General features: G+C 41.7%; 1 protein-coding gene across 3 annotated transcripts; it reads left to right on the forward strand.

Annotated features, from left to right (window-relative positions):
• Positions 1–1,057: 1,057 nt before the first annotated feature.
• cuedc1b (CUE domain containing 1b) lies at positions 1,058–20,966 on the forward strand. Of its 3 annotated transcripts, none has more exons than XM_079571090.1 (12): positions 1,058–1,182; positions 10,423–10,805; positions 10,906–11,103; positions 12,729–12,856; positions 15,751–15,877; positions 16,005–16,266; positions 17,811–17,870; positions 18,201–18,281; positions 18,377–18,470; positions 20,139–20,197; positions 20,299–20,368; positions 20,892–20,963. In XM_079571090.1, coding segments are annotated over exons 2-12 (1,164 nt in total). In that variant the 5' UTR covers positions 1,058–1,182; positions 10,423–10,721; the 3' UTR covers positions 20,893–20,963. The 3 variants fall into 3 exon arrangements, with proteins under 3 accessions (XP_079427216.1, XP_079427217.1, XP_079427218.1); XM_079571091.1 differs by having other exon boundaries at positions 20,302–20,368; positions 20,892–20,961; XM_079571092.1 differs by lacking the exon at positions 17,811–17,870 and having other exon boundaries at positions 20,892–20,966.
• The last annotated feature ends 3,057 nt before the right edge of the window (positions 20,967–24,023 follow it).

Below are 24,023 nucleotides of genomic sequence, written 5' to 3' on the forward strand. Positions count from 1 at the left end.
CCATTGATGTTCATTCATGAGTAGATCAGTTTAAAGGCATTCAGGGTCAAAAAAAAAAAAAAAGAAAGGAAAGAAGATGCAAAAACTACAACAGGAAGTATGAGCGGTTTCCCTTCAAAATAAAAGCAAAGAAATGTTGGCAACAGAATAGCGATCTCTTTGTATTTGCCTATGTAGGTCACTGAGCCCATTGTCCACACAACACCTATTTTTAAGCTACTGCTGACTTGATTTAGCCCCAGTTGTCCTAATTACAAGGGGGGAAATTCCAGTTTAGTCCTGTACGGTTTGTGTTTCATTACGTTAAGAGAATTTATTTATTTAACTGTGTAACAATTTATAGCCATTACATTACAATTGATACACTCTATTTATTTATTTTTTCATGTAAACAAAACAAAACAAAAAACTACAAAACAATGAACACTGAATGAAAGTAATGTTAACATTCTAAAATAGAAATCCATAACGCAATTGTATAAAGATTAAAGTTTCTATTTTGTCAAATAAGCTTCATCATGTATTATTTGACACCATTTGTGTTAAATACTTGGCGTTGACGTAAGAGGACACTTTTTGGTTCGACATGCTTGTATTGGTTTGTATTGTGAATTTTAAAATGGTGTCTCTTTAAGCCCAAAGGCCCCGGGCAAACACGATCTGGGCAAATAAAATAAACTTGGCCTATTTAACAGGATATATAACAGCCAAGCGATTATTTTTTTTTTTTACACACATCTCTCTATGCTCTGTAAACATAATAATATAAAACACATAAAACATGATCAAAGTCTACATTTAGTCAGTCTCACTTATGCCTTCATTTTTTTTTTACGCTAATTGTTTGCGTTATTTATTTATTTTCCATTTAATTGCAAGTGATTCATTCTTAAAATACTTCATTCATCATCATTACTCATTAATTCATTTACTATGAATAATTGATGTCTTTTTTTATTTCGTAAGCAGACTTTTACTTTGAAGTTGCCCCGCGCTGCGTCACTTCCGCTCGCTTCATGGCCACTGCTGCTGCTGCGCTCCCTCTGTCTGTGCTCCGGGACGGTCTCCCTCTGGCTCCCGTTCACTATGACCAGGTCTGCCCGCCGTCCCGAGGCTTTCTCCCGTCCGTGCAGCGATCCCCTGGACTCTAGCCGCTCGAGTGGACTCTTTCCTCCCCAATCTGTGAGTAAATCTGAACCCCCCGAAACATGCTCGCGCGCTCATTTTCATTCCTCACTCCGACATTTGACAATAAGCGTATGTTGCTTGTATCCGTGTCTCTCCCCCCCCCCGTTCGTTCGCTTTGTAAACAGCGCAATGGTGAGGGGGGGTGAGGGGGAAAAAAAGTGTCCTTTCCCCATCACATTTTGCATTATAGCTTCCAAATCAATGCTCTTCGGTTTTTGCGTGCACTTTTGTGAGCGTATATACGTCTTGTCTCGGACGTCGCCGCGAACCAGAGCGCACCGAGGCCTCGCGGATCAGTGTCCGCTGTGTGGAGCCCCTTCCTCGGCTGGCAGTGGCTGGGTTTAACCCCTAAAGGCCGCGGCTAAACCCGGGGCAGGCCATCTGTCCCGGGGTGTTTTTTTCCTACCCGTTTGCAGCCCTTCCACGAACAAAAAATGAAATCAAACGTGGACGAAATGCAAAAAATGCCTGGTTAGCAATTCAAATAAAAATGAAACTTACCATAGAACAAAGGTTATGGGGTTTTAAATGCTTTGGTCAAAGTCAAATGGGCATCGTTCACATTGTAGAGCAAGATAATGAGTTATAAAATCCACTTTGATCTTGTTCATAGGTCTTTTATGTAAGAGATAAGGGTTGATTCTTGAGCTGCACAATATGAGAAGAAAAAATAAACTGGTATTCTATAACTTGACTTGAATATTGCGAATATTAAGATGATTGTGTTTTATTAAAACATTTCCAAACAGAATATATACATAGTAAAGCAGATTTTTTGGGCAAATTGAAATGAGACTTGGGGGGGAAAAGTGCTAAATCCAGGCTAAAATGAAACTACACTCAGGAAATTGTGATTATAACTGAACTTTTGCTTATTTTTACATTCATTAATGATAAAATAGCAGATCGTCATGGAGATCTGGAGGCCCTACCGCCAACTACCAACTGAGACGCTCCCCCCAGCGTGTCCTTGGTCTTCCCCCAGGGCCTCGTCCTGGTGATATATTGCCTACGCTTCGAAACACCTTTTTCTTAATGCTTATTTTTCCAACACATAATGTATATCCGTCATTAAAAAAAAAGTTAATTTACTTGAAAATTGGCAAAACAGACATCAGTGTGTGTGGTGCCAGGAAGTCTTGTATTCAATCAATGAATTAATAAAGTACGAATAAAAGCTTTTTCCATAGTGCCCTTTTACTCTGAACATGACCGGCCTTTTTGTTTTTGGTTTGGACAAAGTCAAACAAATGGACGTTCGTGACTTGGACCAACTTAAAGCACTTTGTCCACCTTGAAAGATCAGTGTCAGTTTGATGCTAATGGTCAAATGAAGCAATGACTGAATTGTATTTCCTGGATGTTTCTATTTCAATAATTCATGTGGTTCAAATGTACACTTTAATGTAGCACTCGTGCGATCGGTTATTGATTTGAATATATCTCAATTTGAAAACCCGACTTGGGTTCTTTCGTGATTTGAACAATCGGAACGAAACTTCAAAACCGACGTGTTGACAAGCTTCGGGCCGGCAGGTGTCCGCGTACATTAGCACTTTGGAGTTTAAATAGCTACAGTTTGTGCTTTGCGTGTCGTCGTCCCGAAAAAAACCTGCCTGAAAACAGCGCTTCTGTTTTTTAATGTGGTGGAAACTGGGCTTCAACAAGTGTTACTCAGGGTCATCTGCAACTTTAGACTAATAACAAGAGACAACTTCATTTTTAGAGATGCACCGGTCCAGCTTTTTTTTGCTTCCGATACCGATACTGGGGTTTGAGTGTCTGTCGATATCCGATATTAACCGATATCAAGAGACTTTTTTCTTATCTATTGATAAACTAATGGAAATACATTTAACAACACAATCCTTGGGACAGGCTGTTTTACATTAACAGGTCACATGACGTCATCTGATCGCTACAACTTGAGCATTATAAATATCTTATATCAGTTATTCTTCATCAGCATTTCCTAAACTAAACACTTGTCCTCTCCAGCAGTGGCCGGCTTTGTTTTGTTTTTATTTATTATTTTAGACTACATAAGTATATTCTTGATTAGTTGCTCCCACTAGCTGTAGCATGCTGTTGCTAGCCGCGGCATTTTGCGAGGCGATCACAAAAATACATTTGCGGAGGTTAAAGCTAACACAGCGATTGGATTCTCCTCTTCGAAATGATGTACAGCGTGCACATAATTTTCTAGGTTTAGTTGGTGAAAGTTGTGTTTTGAAAGCGGTGAGAGCTGGTATTTGTTCAGTATCGGATATTTGTAGCCGATATTGTATTTTTTCCCAGTATCGGCTCCTATATAATAGTAGTGCGTCCCTTCTTCATTTATCGTTTAGTGATGCTTTAGTGGTGTTTTTCTGTTTTTGAAGGGTTTACTCCCAGTTTAGACCTAATGTATTCCAATTAATGTCTATTTAAGACCTGGTCTAGTCCTGATTTGATCTTGATCTAGCCTGACTTAGAAGGCCAAAGATTATACATGATTCAGGCGACATTGAAGGATTGGTCAAAAGCAGAGTTTTTTTTCTGTTGGAACAGTTGTTGATTGTTCTATAGCACTTTTCTCATTGCGGTAAAGTGGTGTAGCGGTTAGCGGGGTTGGATGACCAGGCGGGGCCTTTCTGAGTGGGGTTTGCACGATCTCCCCGTGGCTGCCCAGGTTTTCTCTAGGTACTCCAACTTCCCCGACTACTCTAAACATGTACAATAGGCCAGGATGAATCAAAGTTGTGTTTGAGAGACGCTGCGATCCTGCCTGTCGTGTTTACCTGCATGTGTCCCAAATTACACCCATGTATCTCGGGGCGCAGCACAGACATCGCTTGCCCTGTGATTGTCCCATTTCCAAAATGCTAATTTCGATCAAATCTACATTTCTCTTTCTAATTTGCATGTGATTCTTCAATCCTTCCACAGCTTGTCTTCATTCACCCCCCAAAAAAACAAAACAAATCCATGTGTGTGACTCTCCCTTGGTTTGGGCCTCTCGCTCGCTCTGCATGCTGGCGTGTGATTGGTCCGTTCACAGGAAGCACAGCCTTCTGCAGAGGCCCATGGCAGGGTTCAAACCTTTCCCTATAACTCATGATGGATGACAGTTCTCAAAGCTCCAGGTTCATGTGGTAAAGCCACTGCATCGACTGAGGCGGACGCTCTGCACTACTATGAACTTCAATCCTTATTAGACTGGGGGTGCTTGTGTAAATGAAACAAACCATAACATTTGTCCAATAAGTAGAATCAAATACAAGCATTCATTATATTATAGATCAGTTTATCATTGAAGAAAACCTAAATTGTGTTTGCAGTTCACCTTAAAACCAGTGTTCATTTTGACAACATTTTATTTTAGTTTTAGTCTTAGTCTTTTGACTAAAATGTAATTTAATTTTAGTCAAGATTTAGTCAAAAAAAAGTTTGAATTTTAATCTAGTTTTAGTCGACTAAAATTGCATGTCAATTTAGTCGACTAAAATTAAGACTAAATTAGTCGACTTATATTTAAAATATTCATTATCATATTTAATCGTGGTCCTCGACTTCATGGAGCTGCTCCACATGAATAAAGCACAGACTTGTTCATTTGACATTGAATTTACATGATATGAGGCTTTTTCAGACGGTCAATAGAAGTTTGGATGATTTTAGTCTCTCCTTTTCATTTTCATTTAGTCTTATTTTAGTCGACTAAAATATCTGGACATTTGAGTCATAGTTTTAGTCTCATGAGAAATGTTTAATTTAGTTTTAGTCCAATTTTAGTCGTCAAAAATATCACTTTGACCAAAAGTAAGACTAAATATTATAGTCGACGAAATTAACACTGCTTAAAACCTGACTTATAAACTTCACTGGGGCAGCTCTTCTTCATGTCGGAGCCGAATATGAGATTTAAATAGGTTAGGACCTCATCCAAATCTATTCTTTGATTACAAACTGCAGAAGTAGCCTTTCCTGTGTGGAGCAGGTCATTAGGAGTATGTTGTGCACTGCTGGCAACCGCAGAATCCAAAATGTTGCGCAGTGCACCTTTTGAATAAATCAAGTCTTCATTTGACAATGTGTAATAACTCTTTAATCTGGGAAGTCCCTTTGAGATCTCTTTAACATCTGTTTGTTTTTGATGTAGCTTTACTAAAGGCAATGACTGTAACAACTGAATGTTATTAAAATGATGATCCTACTAGTTAATTATCTTACATTTGCTAAACCAAGCATCAGGTTGTGTTTAAAGTTACATGATTTTTACGATATAGTGCTGTAGATTGCTTCACGTCCAGCGCTCCCTCGGCTCCTATTGTTTAAGCCGCGTCCATCTGGTCCTGCAGGGGGCGGGTTATGATCCGGTTTAATTTCACGCCGGCCTCCATCTTGGTCTAAATCCAGATGTGGAAATCCAGGACCAGATCCAGGCCTGGTTTCCGACAGATGGCCCCCCCTCTCCGCTGTCCCGGCAGGTTGCGTTGTGTTCAGGGGAGGTGGGAATTTTGATCATGAGGAATAGACTTCATGAAACAATGTCTGAAGTGACTTTCCCAATCCCGAAACAGGAGATCCCACAGTGGGGACCGCGATGCGAGGGGGTGTTGACATCTGCAAACTGTAATAAATGATGGACTGTAATTAATTTGCGCTGTTCACACGCGGGAATGGAGAGAATCTTTTCAAAGACAAAAGGTCAAATCTCAGTCATGTACAATAGGTGAATCCTCCAGCCAGATGTTATGAGGACCAGCCTGGCTCCACATCATGGAGTTGGGTTCCTGAGCGCTGGCCCATGCTGGCAGCTCCACTGCTCCTACAGGTCGCCCCATGCAGAGAATGCATTTCCCGATGGGGATTAATAAAGTGTACCTTAACCTTAACTTTAACTTAAAGTCATTAACCTCTTAACTCCCGCCTGAACCGAGAGGATCTTTTTTCCTCACGTCATCAGATTTTTTTCCCCATCATTTTTGTGTTGGGTATTCAACTCATTTTTGTAACTTTTTTGTCATTTTTTTATCACATTTTTGTCACATTTTTTGTCACATTTTTATCAATTTTTTTTGTCATTTTTTTTGTCACATTATTTTCATTTTTTCGTCAATTTTTTATACAATTTTGGTCATTTTTTAATAAAATTTTGGTCATTTTTTTTGTCACATTTTTGCAATTTTTTAATCGAATTTTTATCACATTTTTGTCATATTTTTTGTCAAATTTTTATCACATTTTTGTCATTTTTTGTCACATTATTTTCATTTTTTCGTCAATTTTTATAAAATTTTAGTCATTTTTTTAATAAAATTTTGGTCATTTTTTTGTCACATTTTTGCAATTTTTTAATCGAATTTTTATCACATTTTTGTCATATTTTTGTAATTTTTTTGTCACATTTTTTAGGCAATTTCTTGTGACATTTTAGTGACATCAAAACTTCTGATCCGTCCACCAATAAACAACACCCACCAGCCTCAATGTCTCCTGGGCCAATCTGAAGCGTTCTCACAGTGGAGAAATTCACTTTACACCAGCGGAAATGCAAACAGGCAGTTAATTGTAGAGTAAAAAGCTTAAACTTGAAAGAGGAAAAATCAAAGAAATAGAGAAAAGAATAGATTTTAGATGTTTACACTTGTGGCCATATATATTGTGGATTCCTGCTGTACGGATATTGCATCAGCAGTATGATATTATTTGTAATGTATTGTGAATCCCTTGTTTGAACTAGTCTTTACATGTCGCTGATACACAGTTGACTTCATGCTCACTTGATAGTCCCGATGCCTCAGACAAAAAAACCCTTCTGACCTACTTCCTCCATTTCTGCCTCAAGAAACTGTTAATTAGGCTATTTTTGACATACGAGCAAACCAGAAGAATAACTTACCGCGCTAATGTAGCTGCTTTGTTTTTCTCCCGAACCAGGAGAAGTGGAGGAACGAACTGAGAAACACACTACCCCATGTGATAGGAAGTACTGCTGACCACTTTATATGGGAACAAAAAAAGAATACAGCTTTATGTCTGGCTGTGGTTCTCTAGTGCAGTGGTTCTCAACCTTTTAGAGCCGCGACCCCCATTATTACAGTTATAATTAGGATCGTGACCCACCCCCAACCCGGTTCAGACCATGGGAAAAACAGGGACATTAACCCCTTAACTCCCACCTGAACCGAGCACATTTTCTGCAGTTTGGCTTTAACCCAGGCCAAAAGCTTCTGTGAAAATAGCGACAGAACTGAGACGAAAGCAATGATGGAAATGTGACAAAAAAGTGACGAAAAATGTATGAAAAAAATGGCAAAAATGTCACAAGAAATGGACAAGAAATGGACAAGAAATGGACAAGAAATTGACGAAAAAATGACGAAAAAATGACAAAAATGTGACAAAAAATGTGACAAAAAAATGACCAAAATGTGACAAAAAATGACCAAAATGTGACAAAAACGTGACAAAAACGTGACAAAAAAATGACAAAAATTTGACAAAAAAATGACAAAAATGTGATAAAAAATTACGAAAAAATGGAGAAAAAAAATGCGACAAAAAATGATGAAAAAAAATCTGATGACGTGAGGAAAAAGATCCTCTCGGTTCAGGCGGGAGTTAAGAGGTTAACCTATATAACTCTTAAAAAACAAAGAAAAAACAAAAATGAATTAAATTTAGAACAAATAATGGCACTCTGGTAAAATAGCATGTATGCTACGACACCATAATAATAATATTAAAATATATATTTTATCTATATGCTCTGGCGATCCCCCAAATTTGTCTTGCGACCCCCTAGTGGGTCCCGACCCCCAGGTTGAGAACCCCTGCTCTAGTGTGTAGTGTGAATGTCTCTACACTACCCTTCTATGACTATGATAACTACTATAATACATACATGCAGTACTAATATGCTGTTTCCTGATAACCGCAGTGCTTGTTTGTCGTGCAGCTCTCTCCGGGAGCTGGAGCCCTGGATTGAGATATAAATTTAGCGCGTTCTTAGGTGCAGATTAATATGATGTTGTTGGGAAGATAACGGGCGGCACAGGCAGACCCAAGGCGCTCTACCTGGCCTCCGCTAAAAGCTTTTCAAATGGACAACGAAAATAACTGCCACAGTCACCGGCGACGGAGGTTCAAATAGTCGTCAGTGCCATGTTGACATGCGCTGATGAAGCACATACAGATGTTGATCGTTGTTCACATCTGTCTTTTCACTGTCCCATCTTGTCAACACCGGACTGAACCATAGATACAGATGGCATCTCTGGAATCGCCCATATATGGTCATTTTTGAAAACAGTTAAGGGGGAAAACAATTTTGAAAAAATTTATATTTTCTCTAATTATTAAAAAACTACTGTAACAAACGCTGAATTATGAACATAGTTTCTACTAAATAATGATACAAAGACATGGGGAGGAGCAAAGCGGTTCAACAGCCCATAAATACATGAATAACGGAGAATGCTAACATGATGCTACATGTTAGCATCGGGCTAATGCTAACGGTTAGCTAGCGCTTGCTACAACTGCCGTTTTTTCACTTCTACTGAAAAATCTGCTGTGAGAAAATATCCAAATGGGCCCGATTTTCACTTGACTTTATTTATGTGATAAATAAGTTCATATTCCACCAGAAAATGGCTAAAAAGAGGGAAAAATCGTGTTTCTCTAAAGATTCTATTTTCCCCCTCGGCGAAGCCACGCCCCCTTCTATGACGAGATGCCGTCTGTATCTATAGCAAAGCGAGGCGAATAAATAGAAAGTTCCAAACACAAAATTGGTAATATCATTCTCTCTTTAAAGAAACAAGCGTGTATGAGTGAGAGACTGGGCCGGTCGGGATTTGGAATCGGCCTGGAGCGCCCTCTGTAGACAGCAGTGGGAACAACTTGAAACAAAACGTCTCATTAAGGCGCTATGAGGAACACCCTTTGAGCGCAAAACTGCTCGGAACGGGTTTGTTGATCATTTATAGACTTCAAAATGTATTGGGACTTTATAGGACAGCTTTACCTCGGGGATGTTCAGATGGAATCTTACATGGATGGAAGCAGGCTGGGATCTGCACTGTTGGAGCTCTCTGTCAGAATGGCACAATGGCTTAGAGAGTTCTCTGCTATTAAAGATGAATATAACTGCACCCCGCTGACTTTTAGAAATACTTACAGTTAAAAAGCTGGATAAGGGTCAAGATTGGTAAACCTTTTCCCAAGATCAACGAAAGCCCTGATGGAATGGACTTTTGTCATATTGTACTCCTGAAATTTTTTTATATAATGTTATGGGTGAACCCCAGATCTTTAAAGGGGCTAGATGCAAGTTAGCCATTTTATACTCACTACTGCCACCTCAGGTCATACGTGTAACTGCAGCTTCTATATTAAGCTCGTGCATGACGGCACTTCAGACCCGAAGTAACACCTTTTTGAGTGACAGGGCAGGATTTTAGAGGCAGCTGTGGTGAACAGGTCTGGGCTCATTCTACACATTAGGACATGGCTGGAACATGTAGGGGGAGGAAAATACTTACTTTTTGCATTTTTAAACTCCGTATAGTCCCTTTAACAAAGTCTAACAAAATCTTTGATGCTAACATGAACAGTAAATCTTGATTAAGTTGATTAATGAATACTATCATTACTGCTGTTATTGGTATCTGTATGTATATATTTTTTTTTTTTCTGTATTTCTTCCGTTGTTTTGTCTGTCTGTTTGTTTGTCTGTTTGTGTCTGGTTGTTTATTGGTTTGTTTGTCTGTTTGTTTTTTGATTGAACTGATTGTCAATGATGGCCAAAATCAATATCTATGACATGAACTGTTTGCTGAGGCTGAGGGTGGGTATGGGAGGGATGGTTTAGGTGGGGTAGGCACGGATGGTTGGGTTGTGGGTCATTTGTATCATTTTAATGTACTTGTATTCATATGAAACAAATCTTTTTGTATTAAAAAAAAGAATTTGTGGGAACGAAATTCCAAAGTTATTTTGGATGGTTCATCTCAACCCCTATCTGAATCGAGCACATTTTCTCCTATTTGGCTTTACCCAAGTCCAAAAGTTACGAAAAACCATAGAAATAGTGATGAAATCAAGGATGGAAACGCACACAAAAAAAGTGACAGAAATGTGGCGAAAACATGTCAAAAAAGCAATGAAAAGTCAGCAAAAAACGACCAGAAACTTGACAAAACTCTATTGGAATATTCTAAATAATCTTTTTTTTATATATTGCAGATCCATATGATGCAGCGAGGAGAATCCTAGCTCCAATCTCCTGGTGACTCTGAAAATCCTCTTTATTTCTTGGAATTGCCTGACACCTTTTTCTACACCAGCAGCCATGTTGGATTAAGACCAAGCCAATCACAACAAACGAAACGCTCTGCCTTCTTCGTGTTTTGAATTTGCCGTGGTTCACCAGTGCCCTGTAACAATGAGGAACTGAGAGCTCGAGTTCACGCGGAGGAGTCAGCAGAAGTGTGTGTCACAGTGATTTCTAAAGGCATTTGCTAGGGCTTGGCGCTGGACCAAAGATGACCAGTCTCTTCAGGAGGAGCAGCAGCAATGGAGGGTCCAGAGGCGGAGCCCATCTCAACAACAGCCGGCCCAACAGACAGGTCAGGCACGGATCAAGAAGATCTTTGTGATGCGAAGAATCGTGTTCGTTATAAGTGCGGAACGTTTGGGGAAAATAATGTCTGTAAAATGTCTGTCCAGGTGCGTCGTCTGGAGTTTAACCAGGCCATGGAGGACTTTAAGACCATGTTCCCGACCATGGACTACGAGGTGATCGAGTGCGTCCTGAGGTCCAATAACGGCGCTGTGGATGCCACCATAGACCAGCTGCTGCAGATGAGCCTGGACGGACAGGGCTCAGACGACAGCTCCGACTCGGACGACAGCATCCCACAGGAGGTCAGCAATACAGCGGTGTAACCATAGGCACAACTCATGAGGCTTTAGTCACAGTTTAAGTGAAAACCACCAAAGTCTTTATTTAAAGGTGCATTATGCAACTTTAGAGGTGGAAAAAAAAGGTAGATATTCACTACTATATTTACTGCTAACGAACCCTCTCAGCAGAAAACCTACAAAACAATTGGTCCTGGAGCTTTGTAGAGACCATCGTCATGGAAAGTAAAGGTGCCAAGGTGACCACTGGGGTCACTACAAGGTCAAATACGTGCAAATATCAACTTTTTTTAAGCAGTAAAAAGTTGCACAATAAACCTTTTGAAGAAGAACTTAGTAACTTGGTTACCTTGATAAATCCTTTTTGTAGTGGTGTCTCTGGCCAGAAAACCACAATTGCAACTTCGACCTGCCTACAGGTCGGAGGCGCAATACACATTAATGGAATCACGAAAAAGAAGCTAATTGGATAACAGGCAAAGCTAGCTGCAGGCTAGTGCCACTTAAACAGTATTTACAGCCAGTTTGAGTGAAAAAAAATTCTCCATTGTGGCACCGAGTTGTGACACAATGTATAATATCCCTCTATCCCTTTGTCTTTTTTGTCAGCATAGTAATGGAGAATTAATGAGTAAAAGAAACACAACATGCTACAACACCTGCAGTGGCGCTTATGGCCTCGAGGGGCATGAGCTACTTAGTACTGCTTTAAAGGCCCTATACCATTTTTTTTAAATTACAAACAATGAAAGAGGAAGTCACTAAATTCAACTTTTAGTTGTGATCCAGACTCATTCCTAACTGTCCTAACATTTTTGTGACTGCCCAATTCTTCAGGGTCACTTTTCAGGGTCACTTTCATATGAATGCTACAAAACTAGCCTGCAAGTTCATGAAATTGATACAAATTCTTTATAAACACTAATAAACCACATCCCCCGCTCCCCTTGGCTCGCCATGACTGTCCTCCCTTTTACACTGGTACACTTTTAGAACTGAGGATCAAGTGATGTTTGTCCTCAGCAAACAACAAAATGCCTCATTATGCATGTGTTTGAATGCCTGCTGATGCCCATGAGCACTGCACTATTAACTAGGTTTGGACTTGAGATCAAATGAAATAGTAGAAGAGACATACATTTCACACTGTATTTTACTATTTCATTTAAGAACAATTACTGAACCATAAACATATTGCAATATCGAATGTATAACGTTATGGACTTTCCCTGTTTGGAAGAACTGCTGACGCCACTTTTAGGTGAACACTTTGTTGGAAAAAGATCATAATTGCCCAAGAGATAGAAAAAAAAGAGAATGTCTTTTATCCCATATCATCCAGCCCTACTGTTAACCCTGTACTTTTAAACAAACATGTTGGAATATATATATCATGATTCTTGCATTAGAAGTTGATATTTAAGCTTTGCATTTACAAAAGTGTTACATTTGTGAAATCTAGCACTTACAAACTAGTGAGTGAGCCTTTTGAAACATGACAAGTCTCCTTTCTCCCTCTCACCCCGTGTAAAGCTCTGCACAGAAATAAAGCGATCACAAGGCGCTCTAATTTTAGCCCGTTATATTTGACTCCCGTGGTGTATTTTTAATTATTTTTTTTTCCCCAGATTTTGGAGCGGACGTTGGAGCCGGACAGTTCGGACGAGGAGCCGCCCCCCGTTTACTCCCCTCCGGCGTACGACATGCACATCTATGACAGGAAGTACCCCGAGGCTCCGCCCACTCCCCCACCCCGGTAGGAAATGGGCCTATCACAGTTACTGCAGTTACTATGTTGACTTGTAGTTTTATAAGCTAATACTAGCTGAGACCCGGCCTTCGGCCGGGCCTCGCTAGTTTGCACATTTGATAGTCTGAGATTATGAGTTATTACAAAGAAATGTCCAACCCGTCACACAGTTCAGCTGTAGACCAGTGGTTCCCAACCCATTCCAAAAACTATGGCCACTACAAATGTTTAAAATAATTAATGCTAAAAATAATTTCAAACAAACTGCAATTTGAGTGTTTGATGCACCCGTACTTTTTTCTTATAAACTACAACGACAATATGTTCGCTAAAAGGGAATAGAATTCAAGAGACAGTGGAATAAGTATGGATAAATATGAGGGGTTCAGCTCTAACGGGTCGGTTCACGGTGCAGGACCCGTGGTTTGGTGCATCACGGTAGTGTACAATGTAAAAAAAAATAAGTTGGTTTTGAAATGAAATAGCCTAATGATCGTTGTTAGACAGTATTTATAACCTTACAATAAAATTGGCAATGCGTTCAAAGCTGCTTTAGAATAAAATGTACCTCTGGGCTCACAATACGTGAAAGCAAATGACACACATCGCCCGGTTTCGATGCGCGCGCGCACACATACGCGCGCGCGCGCACACACACGCGCGCACGCACACACCGCCCTGTATTGATGCACGCGCGCACACATACACGCACCGACGCACACACAAACGCACGCGCACACACACACACCGCCCTGTTTTGATGCACGCGCGCACACATACACGCACCGACGCACACACAAACGCGCGCACACGCGCACACACACACAGCGCCCTGTTTGGATGCGCGCACACGCACGGCAGTCAGATCTCGCGCACTCGCGTTGTTGTGACGGCGGGTTGTCCTCGGACAGCAGCACCGCGGTCCATATGGACCCGTGGTCAATGGCCGCGGGCGGCGGGACCGCAACGTGGGGGCCGGCACCACGCACAAACTCACTACTGTCGCCAGGCTTCCTGTTGTTCCCAAACGGTCTCCCATCCCAGTCCTAACCAGGCCCTTCCCTGCTTAGCTTCGGAGGAACGGTCTCCCATCCCAGTTCTAACCAGGCCCGTCCCTGCTTAGCTTCAAAGTCGGTATGGGAAATAAACATGGCGGCGCCCAGCTGGCGGCCATTGAGATAGCGTTTTCTATTATAGATGGCTGAAGGGGGGTCTCTAAGCTCTTCACAATGGCACCTGTTTGTGGTTGGGAGTAGTTTCTGAAACCGCCCGAAACGAAAGATCACTTGTCGTGGAAAACATTAATAAAGTAGTAGTTCATATAGTGCGAAGATGGAAAATGGAACTGTCGTACGTCGTCAGACTACCTGCAACAGATATCGAGTTGTGTCTGATTCTTAGAATGCTGTGTGAGCCATCCTCTCTCTGCAGCTGTGATCTCCGTCAGGCGTAATATTTATAGAATACTACACTGGCACCATCAGATTCAAAAACAACAGTTTCCACCAACGAACTGGGCATTATTCACCTGTGGCCGTAGATAAGATCCCATCTTTGATCCACTGTGTGTTTTAGACGAGTTCTAGCTTTGGACTTTATATTCCCTCGTCTTTCAAAGTGTAATAACACCAAAAAATGAAAGATGCTTTAAAGATGTAGATGTGAATGTAAAAACATCAGTCGTTGAAGGTGTAGCATATAGTAATGCAATGTGCGTTCCATATGACCTCACCTCAGGCTCTTATTTATTGGACTTATGGCCAGAGGGGTGACTTAACTTTTTGAAAGATGATGTTAACTCACAGGGACTCAAATCCACTCCTAGAATTGTAAAGTTGGAAGCTCATATTTTGCTCATGTGATTGACGGGATGTTTTAACCTGTGTCAAACATTTGCTGTCGGGTCAGCCGGGCCAAGAACCAACTTATAATGGACTCTACTGTTTGCTTTGGGGCTTATGAAAATGAGCATAATATTTTAGTGGAAGTCTGAGAAAACACTGAGTGCCAGCTAGAGCCACAGTCAGTGTGCTCCCTGAAGCACCTAAGGGGAGGAAATCAGCTGGAGGTGCTGTTGTGTTATGTCATGACTTCGGTCACTGACTCCACTGTGAGCTCTGACGGCGGCCATTTTAGGAATAGGTTTGCCTGAGTCCTCCTAGGAACGCCCCCACCTCCTGGAGACGCCTCCGAGCTTTCGTCACCAGCCGAGTAACCAACCACTGCTCCTCAGCAGAACCCCCTCCCCAATGATGCCACAGACAGCGTGTGGAGGGGGTGTGTCGGAAAGGGTCAGAGGTTCTTAAAGGAATAGCCCACCGTTTTTACATACCGAGATATGCTCTTACCTCACTTTAGCCGAGTTAATATATCCCTGTCTGGTCTTTGTCCGTGCGCTCTGCCAGGCAAACGGAGCACATACGCAGCCTCTCCCACATGTCATATATCTCCAAAAAAGCTCACGATAGAAGCTACCAAGCTCTTCCACGTGTTCCCTATTTAAATAAAGTTACGTGAAGTGTTTTCATGCGAAGTATATTTACACAGAAATGTAACATGTCGATTTTATAAGCAGATAAAAAGGGGTACTATATTGTGAGGCGTAATGATACGAGGAGCAAAACGTCCGTGCAGTAACTCCTAAAGGTTATTGACGGAAGTGAGCGGGGGAAGTCTTTAGGACAGCCTCTTCAGTGGCTGTGGGGTCTCAATCCGTGCCGGGTCAGCTGACTGAAGGACAGCTTCATTAACCAGGCTGTCCACATGTTAATGTACTTTTGATCCATTGTGCTTTACCTAACTGAACTGATCTTTATGGCTCTAGTTTAGTTGTAGTTAGTTTATTGTTTTATTTGGTAGGGACGGTGCATGTTTGTGAACAAGTACCTCCACTGTTGTAGGTTTGAAGACCAGCCGCCTCCGGGGCATCAGAAAGTCCGAAGTTACAAAAACTGGAACCCTCCGTTACTCGGGAATCTCCCTGACGACTTCCTGAGGATCCTTCCACAGCAGCTGGACAGAATCAAGGTCACTGCATAACATTACTGCATTACCTTTTGGATACATGTTTGGCCAAATACTGCCCTCTCTTTTCCCTTAAAGAAATATACATACAGTATGTAATCGTTTCTCTCCCTTGTTTTTCTAAACTCAGAGTTCTCAGAGCAGCCTGTCTCAGCCATCTTCTTCGTCCTCCTCCTCCGTGTCTTCAGTAGGGCAGTGGACAGCGCCCCCTGGCACTACCCCTGGTACTGCAGGCTCAAACGGACAGTCCTCTGCCAGTGCAGGAGCCACTGAGCAGGACAAGAAACTGAAGCAGTACCTGGAGGACGAACGCATCGCTCTCTTCCTCCAAAACGAGGAGTTCATGCGGGAGCTGCAAAGGAACAGGGAGTTTCTCATCGCCTTAGAAAGAGGTATGACAGTTAGAATGTGTGCTTTAAACGTTTTATTATTGCTGCTTTAATAAGGTCACATATTTCATTAGTGGTATTTCATTAGTATTTTGCTTTGAATCAGCAATGTCTTATCTTTGTGCTGGTTTTGCTATAAAATGCGACTCAAGCTTTTTCTGTTTGGAATATGATTTGTTCAAGAAGAAATCACATGAAACTTTTGTGTAAAACAAATAAACGTAGAAAGCATTTCCATTTGTTCTAAGAAATAGTGACTGTAAGAAAAACATGGATGTGTAATAGAAACCAAATACAGGCAGAACAAAGGACCATGATGAGGAGCATTGCACCTGCTACACAAAGCGGTTTCTTCAGTGGACTTTTTTTTCTTGGACAAACATATTCCTGATGCCCATTTTCAGTGTCACATCTCCAGATAGCGACAAAAAGCCTTTGTGTTTTTCACCTTTTGTGTTTTGCAGAAATATGGGTTTAAAGCTCAAAGGATTAAAAAGTCTCTCTTCATAATTCCCGATTGTTGATTTCAAAGCAAAGCTTTTTGACCAGTTTCTGTCTTTAGTCTTTAGAATAAACTTTTCACTGTATCTCATACATCAAGTGCTGGTTGTGTCCAACACCAGGGGTTGTTTTGTCAATTGGGGACATTGTTAAATAAATATATACAATGTAGATTAAGTCACACTGGTTGCTAGTTCTGAAAACAGAAGTTGCGGATGTAACTACGGCTTTAGGCATTACGGGTGACTGCCAAAGGTGTGCTTTCAGTTAGAGGTCGACCAATGTATTGTATTGTACAATATCGGTTATCGGCCGATCTAATGCAGATAAAAGGCCAATTTCTCCAGATTCTGAGGTGATAAAGACTTCTTCTTTTTTTGCATTGGGAAAAGCAGAATCAGAGCTTTAAACAGGCCTTTCTACAACTTCCTAGGCCTCAAAGGAACAGAGAAACATCGCAATGAAAATTGGTCACAAGTACATTTGTATATCTTGGGTCATATTTTATCTATTTTATGTTGCAGACTTTTGTCTATAATTTCAGAACCATAAGAGACTTATTGTTTTTAGTTTTGGAATCTACTTATCATTGTCTTTCAAACAAGCTCCCTCTGAAGCACCCGCTAAGCATGAAAGTCCTGAATGTATCAGCTCTATGGCCCTGGTAAAGCGCCCCCTGCTGTCACAGTTCAACATTGACTCATTTTGCACTTTAGAAGCTTCATACACAGGATTATAGACCAGACATTTGGAAAAATTGGCCGTGCATATCAGCGTCGGCCAATGAAATCCCCAAAATCAGCATGGGTCTTAGAAAAACCCATATCGGTCGACCTCTACTTTCAGTCCTGCCCTCTCACAGTCATTAGGGATGAAACAGAAGCATCCTTTTCAATGTGATTTATGTAACTCTGAGACTTGGCCACAGCTGAGGTAAGTCTGTGCGCTCCCTCTGAGGACAGCCCCTGGTCAAATGCGCCCCTCCCACGTCGACTCCATCACACGCTGCGGGCTCATAACGTGTGCTGTGCTCTGTCTGTTTTTAGATCGGTTGAAGTATGAGTCAAAGAAATCTCGGTCTCATTCGTCTAGTGTGGAGAGCTCAGGTAGAGACATCACCAGCTGCTAATGCTTCTGCTCTGTCCCTGTCTGTCCCTGTCTGTGTGTCTATGGGGCTGATGGAGAACACTGGGGTTTCTGGAGTCCAGCTGGAACTGTTGTTGTCTCCAAATGACAGAATAGGGACTTAATGTTTTGGGGGAGTTCTCAAATTTAGTTTTTTTTTTTTTTGTATAAAGATTCAGGTTTTTAGCAGCTTTGTCCATTATAAATTGCAATTATACCCACATACAGCTTTATTCCAGAAATCCCAAACATATCTTTTTCCCATTGCTCATTCAAACCTTTTGAAAACTTTGTCTAAATATGTTCTTCAGGTGATCATTACTCGGCCGCTTCGATGGAGGCCGTTTCAGACGACGCTCTGTTCAGGGACAAACTCAAACACATGGGAAAATGTGAGATTTCTTTTTTTTATTTGCAGTAGTAGTAGTAGTAGTAGGAGTTGTGGCAGCAGTAGTGAATATTTGCTATGTGTATTTTGTCTCCATAGCGACCAGGAAGAAGCTGTTTGAAATCGCACGCACGTTTTCAGAAAAGACAAAGCGGAGAAAATCCAAACGAAAAACCCTGTTGAAGCACCATTCGTATCCTCTTCATATCTGTCTTCAAGGTAATCTCAAATGATGGCGTCACTATCACTGTAGTGTATACTGTGTACACTGCCTGGGCAAAAGAAGGCCATGCACTATTATTTCATTGGATCGCCTTTAAAATTGATTCTTCATTTATCACCAAAATATGAGAGTCGGACCACAAATGGGCTGGAGAAGTTTGTCGGGCGGAGCAATGACTGCGATCGCAATCAGAACTGTAATCAATCTCTGTTATCGTCTTCAGGTTTTTTAATCATCAGGCTTATGATAGGCTTAAAGGGATATTTCAGGATTTTTGACATAGGGCCTCATTTCCCAGTTCCTAAGTTAATTTTGACCATTCTGCATTTGAAATACCTTATATCAGCTCTGCGGCGGAGTGATCTGCTAGAAAATAGTCCCACAAAATGCGATCATTCATGTGATGCAAGGTCAGTTATATTCCAAAAATTATTCTATCGACAAGACATTTATATGGTTAGTCTGGTGTTATAGGTGATTTGCCTCAGGTGCTCTGTGGAGCGGGTCAGACTGTTTTTAATGCAGGCTAGCTGATACCATAGAAATGCGCTAGCCTTGCATTAGCCTAGCGCCATGAAACTCTTCCAACATAAGAACTGCATGAAATACGAAAAAAAATATCTCCAGGTACCAGCAACACTCTAGATAACTAGGAAATGAGGCCCTATGTCAAAAATCCTGAAATATCCCTTTAAAGGGACTATACGGAGTTTAAAATGTTTACAATGAAGTATTTTCATCCCCTACATGTTCCAGCCATGTCCTAACGTGTAGAATGAGCTCAGACCTGTTCACCACAACTGCCTCTAAAATCCTGCACTGTCACTCAGAAAGGTGTTAATTCGGGTCCGAAGTGCCGTCATGCACTAATATAGAAGGTGCAGTTACAGATACAACCTGAGGTGGCAGTAGTGAGCATGAAAAAATCCCAACTTGCATCTCGTCCCTTTAATGTGGACAGAGCCGAACTCAAAAAATAGAATCCAAATCAAATTCATCATTTTGGGGTACGTTCAAAAACTATAGGTGACTGAGATTTCAAAACGCTGTTTATGTGGCTTGAATATTCCAGAGTCTTACTGCAACTTCTCCCACGTGATGATGTCATCACAGCACTGGCTGATATATATAAATGACTGACCTTAGGGCTTTTGCTGCATTATCCTCCTCTGTTCCACCGCGAGACACAGGTGAATAAAACATACAGGGAGATTGAAGACCCTCCATTATGCCACACAGACAGAACTGGTCATAGCTTCTTTGCTACAGTCCTGTTAGATCTGAAACATAAATAATTGATTGATTGATATTTTAGTGCCAATAACATAATCACTGTAATATCAATGTGTCATGGCTCCCTGTGGGACGTTTGTTGCTGATTGGATCGTGCAGACTTTGTCATTGTGAAACAACAAAGTGAATTCCTTTTTTTTTAGATGTGATACATGTTTGTTGCAACATGTGTCTGATTTGTGTTTTGTTGTGTTGTGTTGTTAATCAGTACCAATATACAGTAAGTGCTTGCTGTTGTCCACAAATGTACAACCTTCCCACTCACGGCAACGCAGTCGGTCCCCTGGCCTGTAGTATTAGCAGCTCAAGCTCCTGTTTGAAATCCTTAACTCCTGTCCTCGTAAGACTGGGCACAGCCAACTCCACAGCCAACCTCCTCGACGATGTGGACGCAAACCCCTGCGGTGAGTCCAAGATTTAAGCTGAATCTAACTCGTGTCGGGGTTCACTGTCAAACTGGGTATTTACGTCGACATCTTTGATCACCTCGTGTGTTTTGTCCTAGAAGAGGCCGGCCAATCAAGACGAGCAGCGACTCAGGAAGAGACAGAACAACGCCCCGAGCCCGAATCATGGTACGATAAATGATTGATTTGATATTTATTTGAACTTTGTTTCTGCCAGCTCTGTTCTACTCTACTCAGCTCAGTTTGGCTCTACAATATTAAAACCGCAATAAAGCCTATTTGAAGTGTTGCATGTGCTGCTGGGAGTGGGACACCCTTTTTATTCATTGATTTATTTACTGATTATCTAATGGATTGTTGTTTTTTGAGGCCGATATTCATCAAGTAAAGCCTGGTTAAAAGGTGGGATGCGCAGAAAGCTAACACGACTCCCATTAGCCGCCATTTATCCAGGAGAGAGAGCGAGGGCACAGATACAGACTCCAGTGTTTTAGAGGGAGGTGTGTGCTGTTTCTCAAATGCAAAATCCCTATGTTTGTTATTGTTCAGGGCGGAGGTCAAGTTTCACCAGTGCTACTTCCAGTGTGTTGTAAGCGCGTTATGCATCCAGCTGAACCGCTCTTTCCTTCCCCAGAGTGACGGCAGCGCTCTCTGTTACGCATTTTAACCCTTTCTTTTGTTTGGCCCTCAGATCCCTCTCATCGGGGGTCACCGCCGCGGAACTGTTGCCCCGAGGAGGAAAACTGGCGAGGGATTTGACCTTCCATAGGTTACGTATTCACTCCTCAATCACTACAGAGCTGGAATCGGAATTTGGTGCCATTTTTATTTGAATACGTGACTTTGTTTTTCATTCTTCGGGGGAGTTTTTGACCCCTTTTTTAGGTCGATCAATCATAAAGCTGAGGGAAAGATTGACCCAGCTCAATCTGGAAACAAAAATCGATTTAATTTATTTAGTCTTTTTCGCCAAACACAATCTTTTGGGCCAAGTGGGTGAAGTGTTGTGGCCAAAGGGCACGAGGGCAGCTGCAGCCGAGTGTCCAGAAACTATTTTTCAGCAATCCACATAATCAAATGTATCATCCAGCGCTGCAGTCTATAGCCACAGGGAGTGGCTTTGGAAATACACAGAGGCCAAACTGCACCGGACAGAAGAGTTTTGACCACCTCAGGCAACAGAGGGAGGCGTTACCGTGGCGACGGACGAGCCTGTCATCATGGATACAGACGAGGCCTGGCACGTCCTGTCCCGCTTCGTTACCTTACCCCACTGATGTCCCGATCCGAAACCAGCCTAACGTACAAGGAGCGCCCGAGGACTGGACTCTCCCGCGTATTGGGTCTATATTCGATATCTCTGTACTATATTAGTCTGTTTATATGATGTTAGTGTAAAGGAAACAACAGTATTACAGGTGATTCTCTGGGTGAAGGGTTCCCACATGATTTTAAGCTTCAGTTTTGACCCTCAGAGGCTGCTGTAGTTTTGTTTATTAAGATTTAGAGGCACAGGTTAGGTGGATTGTCGCACCCATTTTGATAAAACAGACAGGAGCACTTTGTATTTCACGTTTCGAGTGCCAAAAACTAATAAACTTTTTTAATTACGAAACTAGACACAGATTTTGGGAGCTCTGTGCTGAATAGAACTGAAATAAAAGATGATCAAAAACTTGTGAAAACTCACGATCTGGACATTTCATTTGTGGCGGTGCCGCAGAATCATCTGTGCATAGTCGTGGCATCGAGCGCCTCTGCGGGGGCTGCTGCTCCGTCCTCCCGGCGCCTCTCACTCAGCCCCGGGCCTGCCTCAGTGTGTAGCGCCTGCTCCGTCCTCCTTCAGCCTCTGTCCATCAGTCTCACTTCTCTCTTTCTCCTACTGGACCTTATTTGACTTCTGATAAACTGCGTGTGCATTTAGATCTTTACTCTTGTAATGTGATGTTAAATGAAATTTAATGGTTTAAAGGTTCATACTAACCCCCACCTGAACCCAGCACATTTTCTCCAGTTTGGCTTTACCCAAATCTAAAAGGCTCAACTAGTGCATGTTTTAATGAAACGTGCAATATCTCAATTTCTAGAGGGAAAAAAAACAGTGATTTTGATGAAAACTAGCCTCTGTTTAGCTTAGGATTTCTCAGGAACCGAGGCACATACCATTACACTGTTTCCACCTACTGAGATGTTGGAGTCTCATCTTTCAAACGAGCCATAGCCTGTGTCCATAGCTGTAACATAGAATATACTGTGGTGCTACAAATATCATGATAAATGGTCTGTAGTGTTGGCACTCTACAGCTAAATCCCCAAAACAGCACTCAATATGTTGATACAGAAGCACTTAATTGGCCTTTTAGACAAATGTGTCTCTGCATTTTAATAGTCTTTCATTAAAGCTTGGCCTGACCTGTCAGGAGCAGCGAAAACCCATTCAGACCAGAGTTGGAGTTCGAGTTGGAGTCACCTATGTTTTTTTTAAGTCAAGTCCAAGTCCAGTGTTTATTATTTTCTAAACCTCATCCACTCCTTTATATTCTGATAGCATTTACGCGCTTTGAGTGACGTGTGTCATGAGAAAAGCTCTGTACAAATAGGATTCCCATTTATATCCGAGCATTGAACATAAAACTATCATTTAAAAGTGTGGCTGCCTTATTTTGGAAACCTTAAGCACTTTGCAGCTTTGTTAGTCGCACAAGTAGCAACGCCCTGTCTGTTTTTGACCAAGTGAGTGTGCACGACTCGCTAATACTACAACAACAAAAACAGTCTTTAAAGTACAGTGCGAGCCTGGAGGAGAGGTTGACTTCAGTTCTGTGTGGGAACCCTGTACCAGCATCCTCTCCGTCCTCTCTACGGACGCTTTAGCTGTATTATAGTCATACCTTTTTTTACTTTTTCCAGTGATGTACAGTAGCTTCCAAACCCTGCTCTTTGTAATAGAAGCCTAATCAAACAAATAGTATTTTCACGTTTTCTAAAAAGCTGTTTTTTCTCAAGACATTGCAGTACTTCAGATATCACTCAGTGCGTAGTAGCCATATCTTTGAGCTGCCGTTCCCGTCCGAGCTCCTCCACGGGCTGCGCTCAGACACAAGAGACGCTCGGAAAAGCGAAGATCGAGAGAGCAAAAGCGAAGATGGAATGGCATGGGTTTAAAGTGACGCACCGACATATTTCAAAAAACTTCACCCATCCTGAAAGCGGACGGTGACTCTCACGTACAAATTGTCACGTCGACCTTTCAGTCCGATCGCAGCCCATGGTGGTTGTTGTTTTGTTTTCTTCCAAAAGCCAGAGATTTTACTGTGAGCCGGAGCTGAGGAAACGTGGGGAGAACGCGAGAGTGTCCGACTAACTCCTGTCCTGACGGCGGAGTCGGGTGATACTTTGGTGCTTTTCGTAATTTTTTTTGCGTTCGTCTAGCGCGACTTCGAGAGCAGAACCCAAAACCGTTTCCGAAGTCGCAAAATGCCTCTCGGTGTTTTTCGTTTTGCCAGGACATATTTGATCTGGTAAAAAAAAGAAAAGAAAAAAAGAGACCCTTTAATGTTGCATGTTTCGTAAGTACAGCCCTGGTTTATGGACTCGTTTTCATGGCCGGGGCGGTGATTTGATTTGTTTTACGTTTACAGTATGATTATTACCCATTGCCTTTTTCAACTGTGATTTTCTCTTGCCCGTAAGTTTAGCGTGAATGTCCTTTTTTTTATAAAGCGTCATGTAGAAAATGCTTAATCGATGTAGCTTTTGGTTCATTCCCGCTGATCCAAAGAGCCAATTTCAGCCACACACGGCTACAATGGAACAGACCAGT

Source organism: Gobius niger, assembly GCF_951799975.1.
Source record: "Gobius niger genome assembly, chromosome: 1".
Classification (NCBI taxonomy): domain Eukaryota; kingdom Metazoa; phylum Chordata; class Actinopteri; order Gobiiformes; family Gobiidae; genus Gobius; species Gobius niger.

Excerpts from the sequence above, each read along its gene's own strand:
- cuedc1b (XM_079571090.1), top strand. The coding sequence starts at position 10,722 with ATGACCAGTCTCTTCAGGAGGAGCAGCAGCAATGGAGGGTCCAGAGGC. Across the intron at positions 10,806-10,905 it reads ACAGCCGGCCCAACAGACAG|GTGCGTCGTCTGGAGTTTAA; the intron begins GTCAGGCACGGA and ends ATGTCTGTCCAG. Across the intron at positions 20,198-20,298 it reads TGTGGACGCAAACCCCTGCG|AAGAGGCCGGCCAATCAAGA; the intron begins GTGAGTCCAAGA and ends GTTTTGTCCTAG.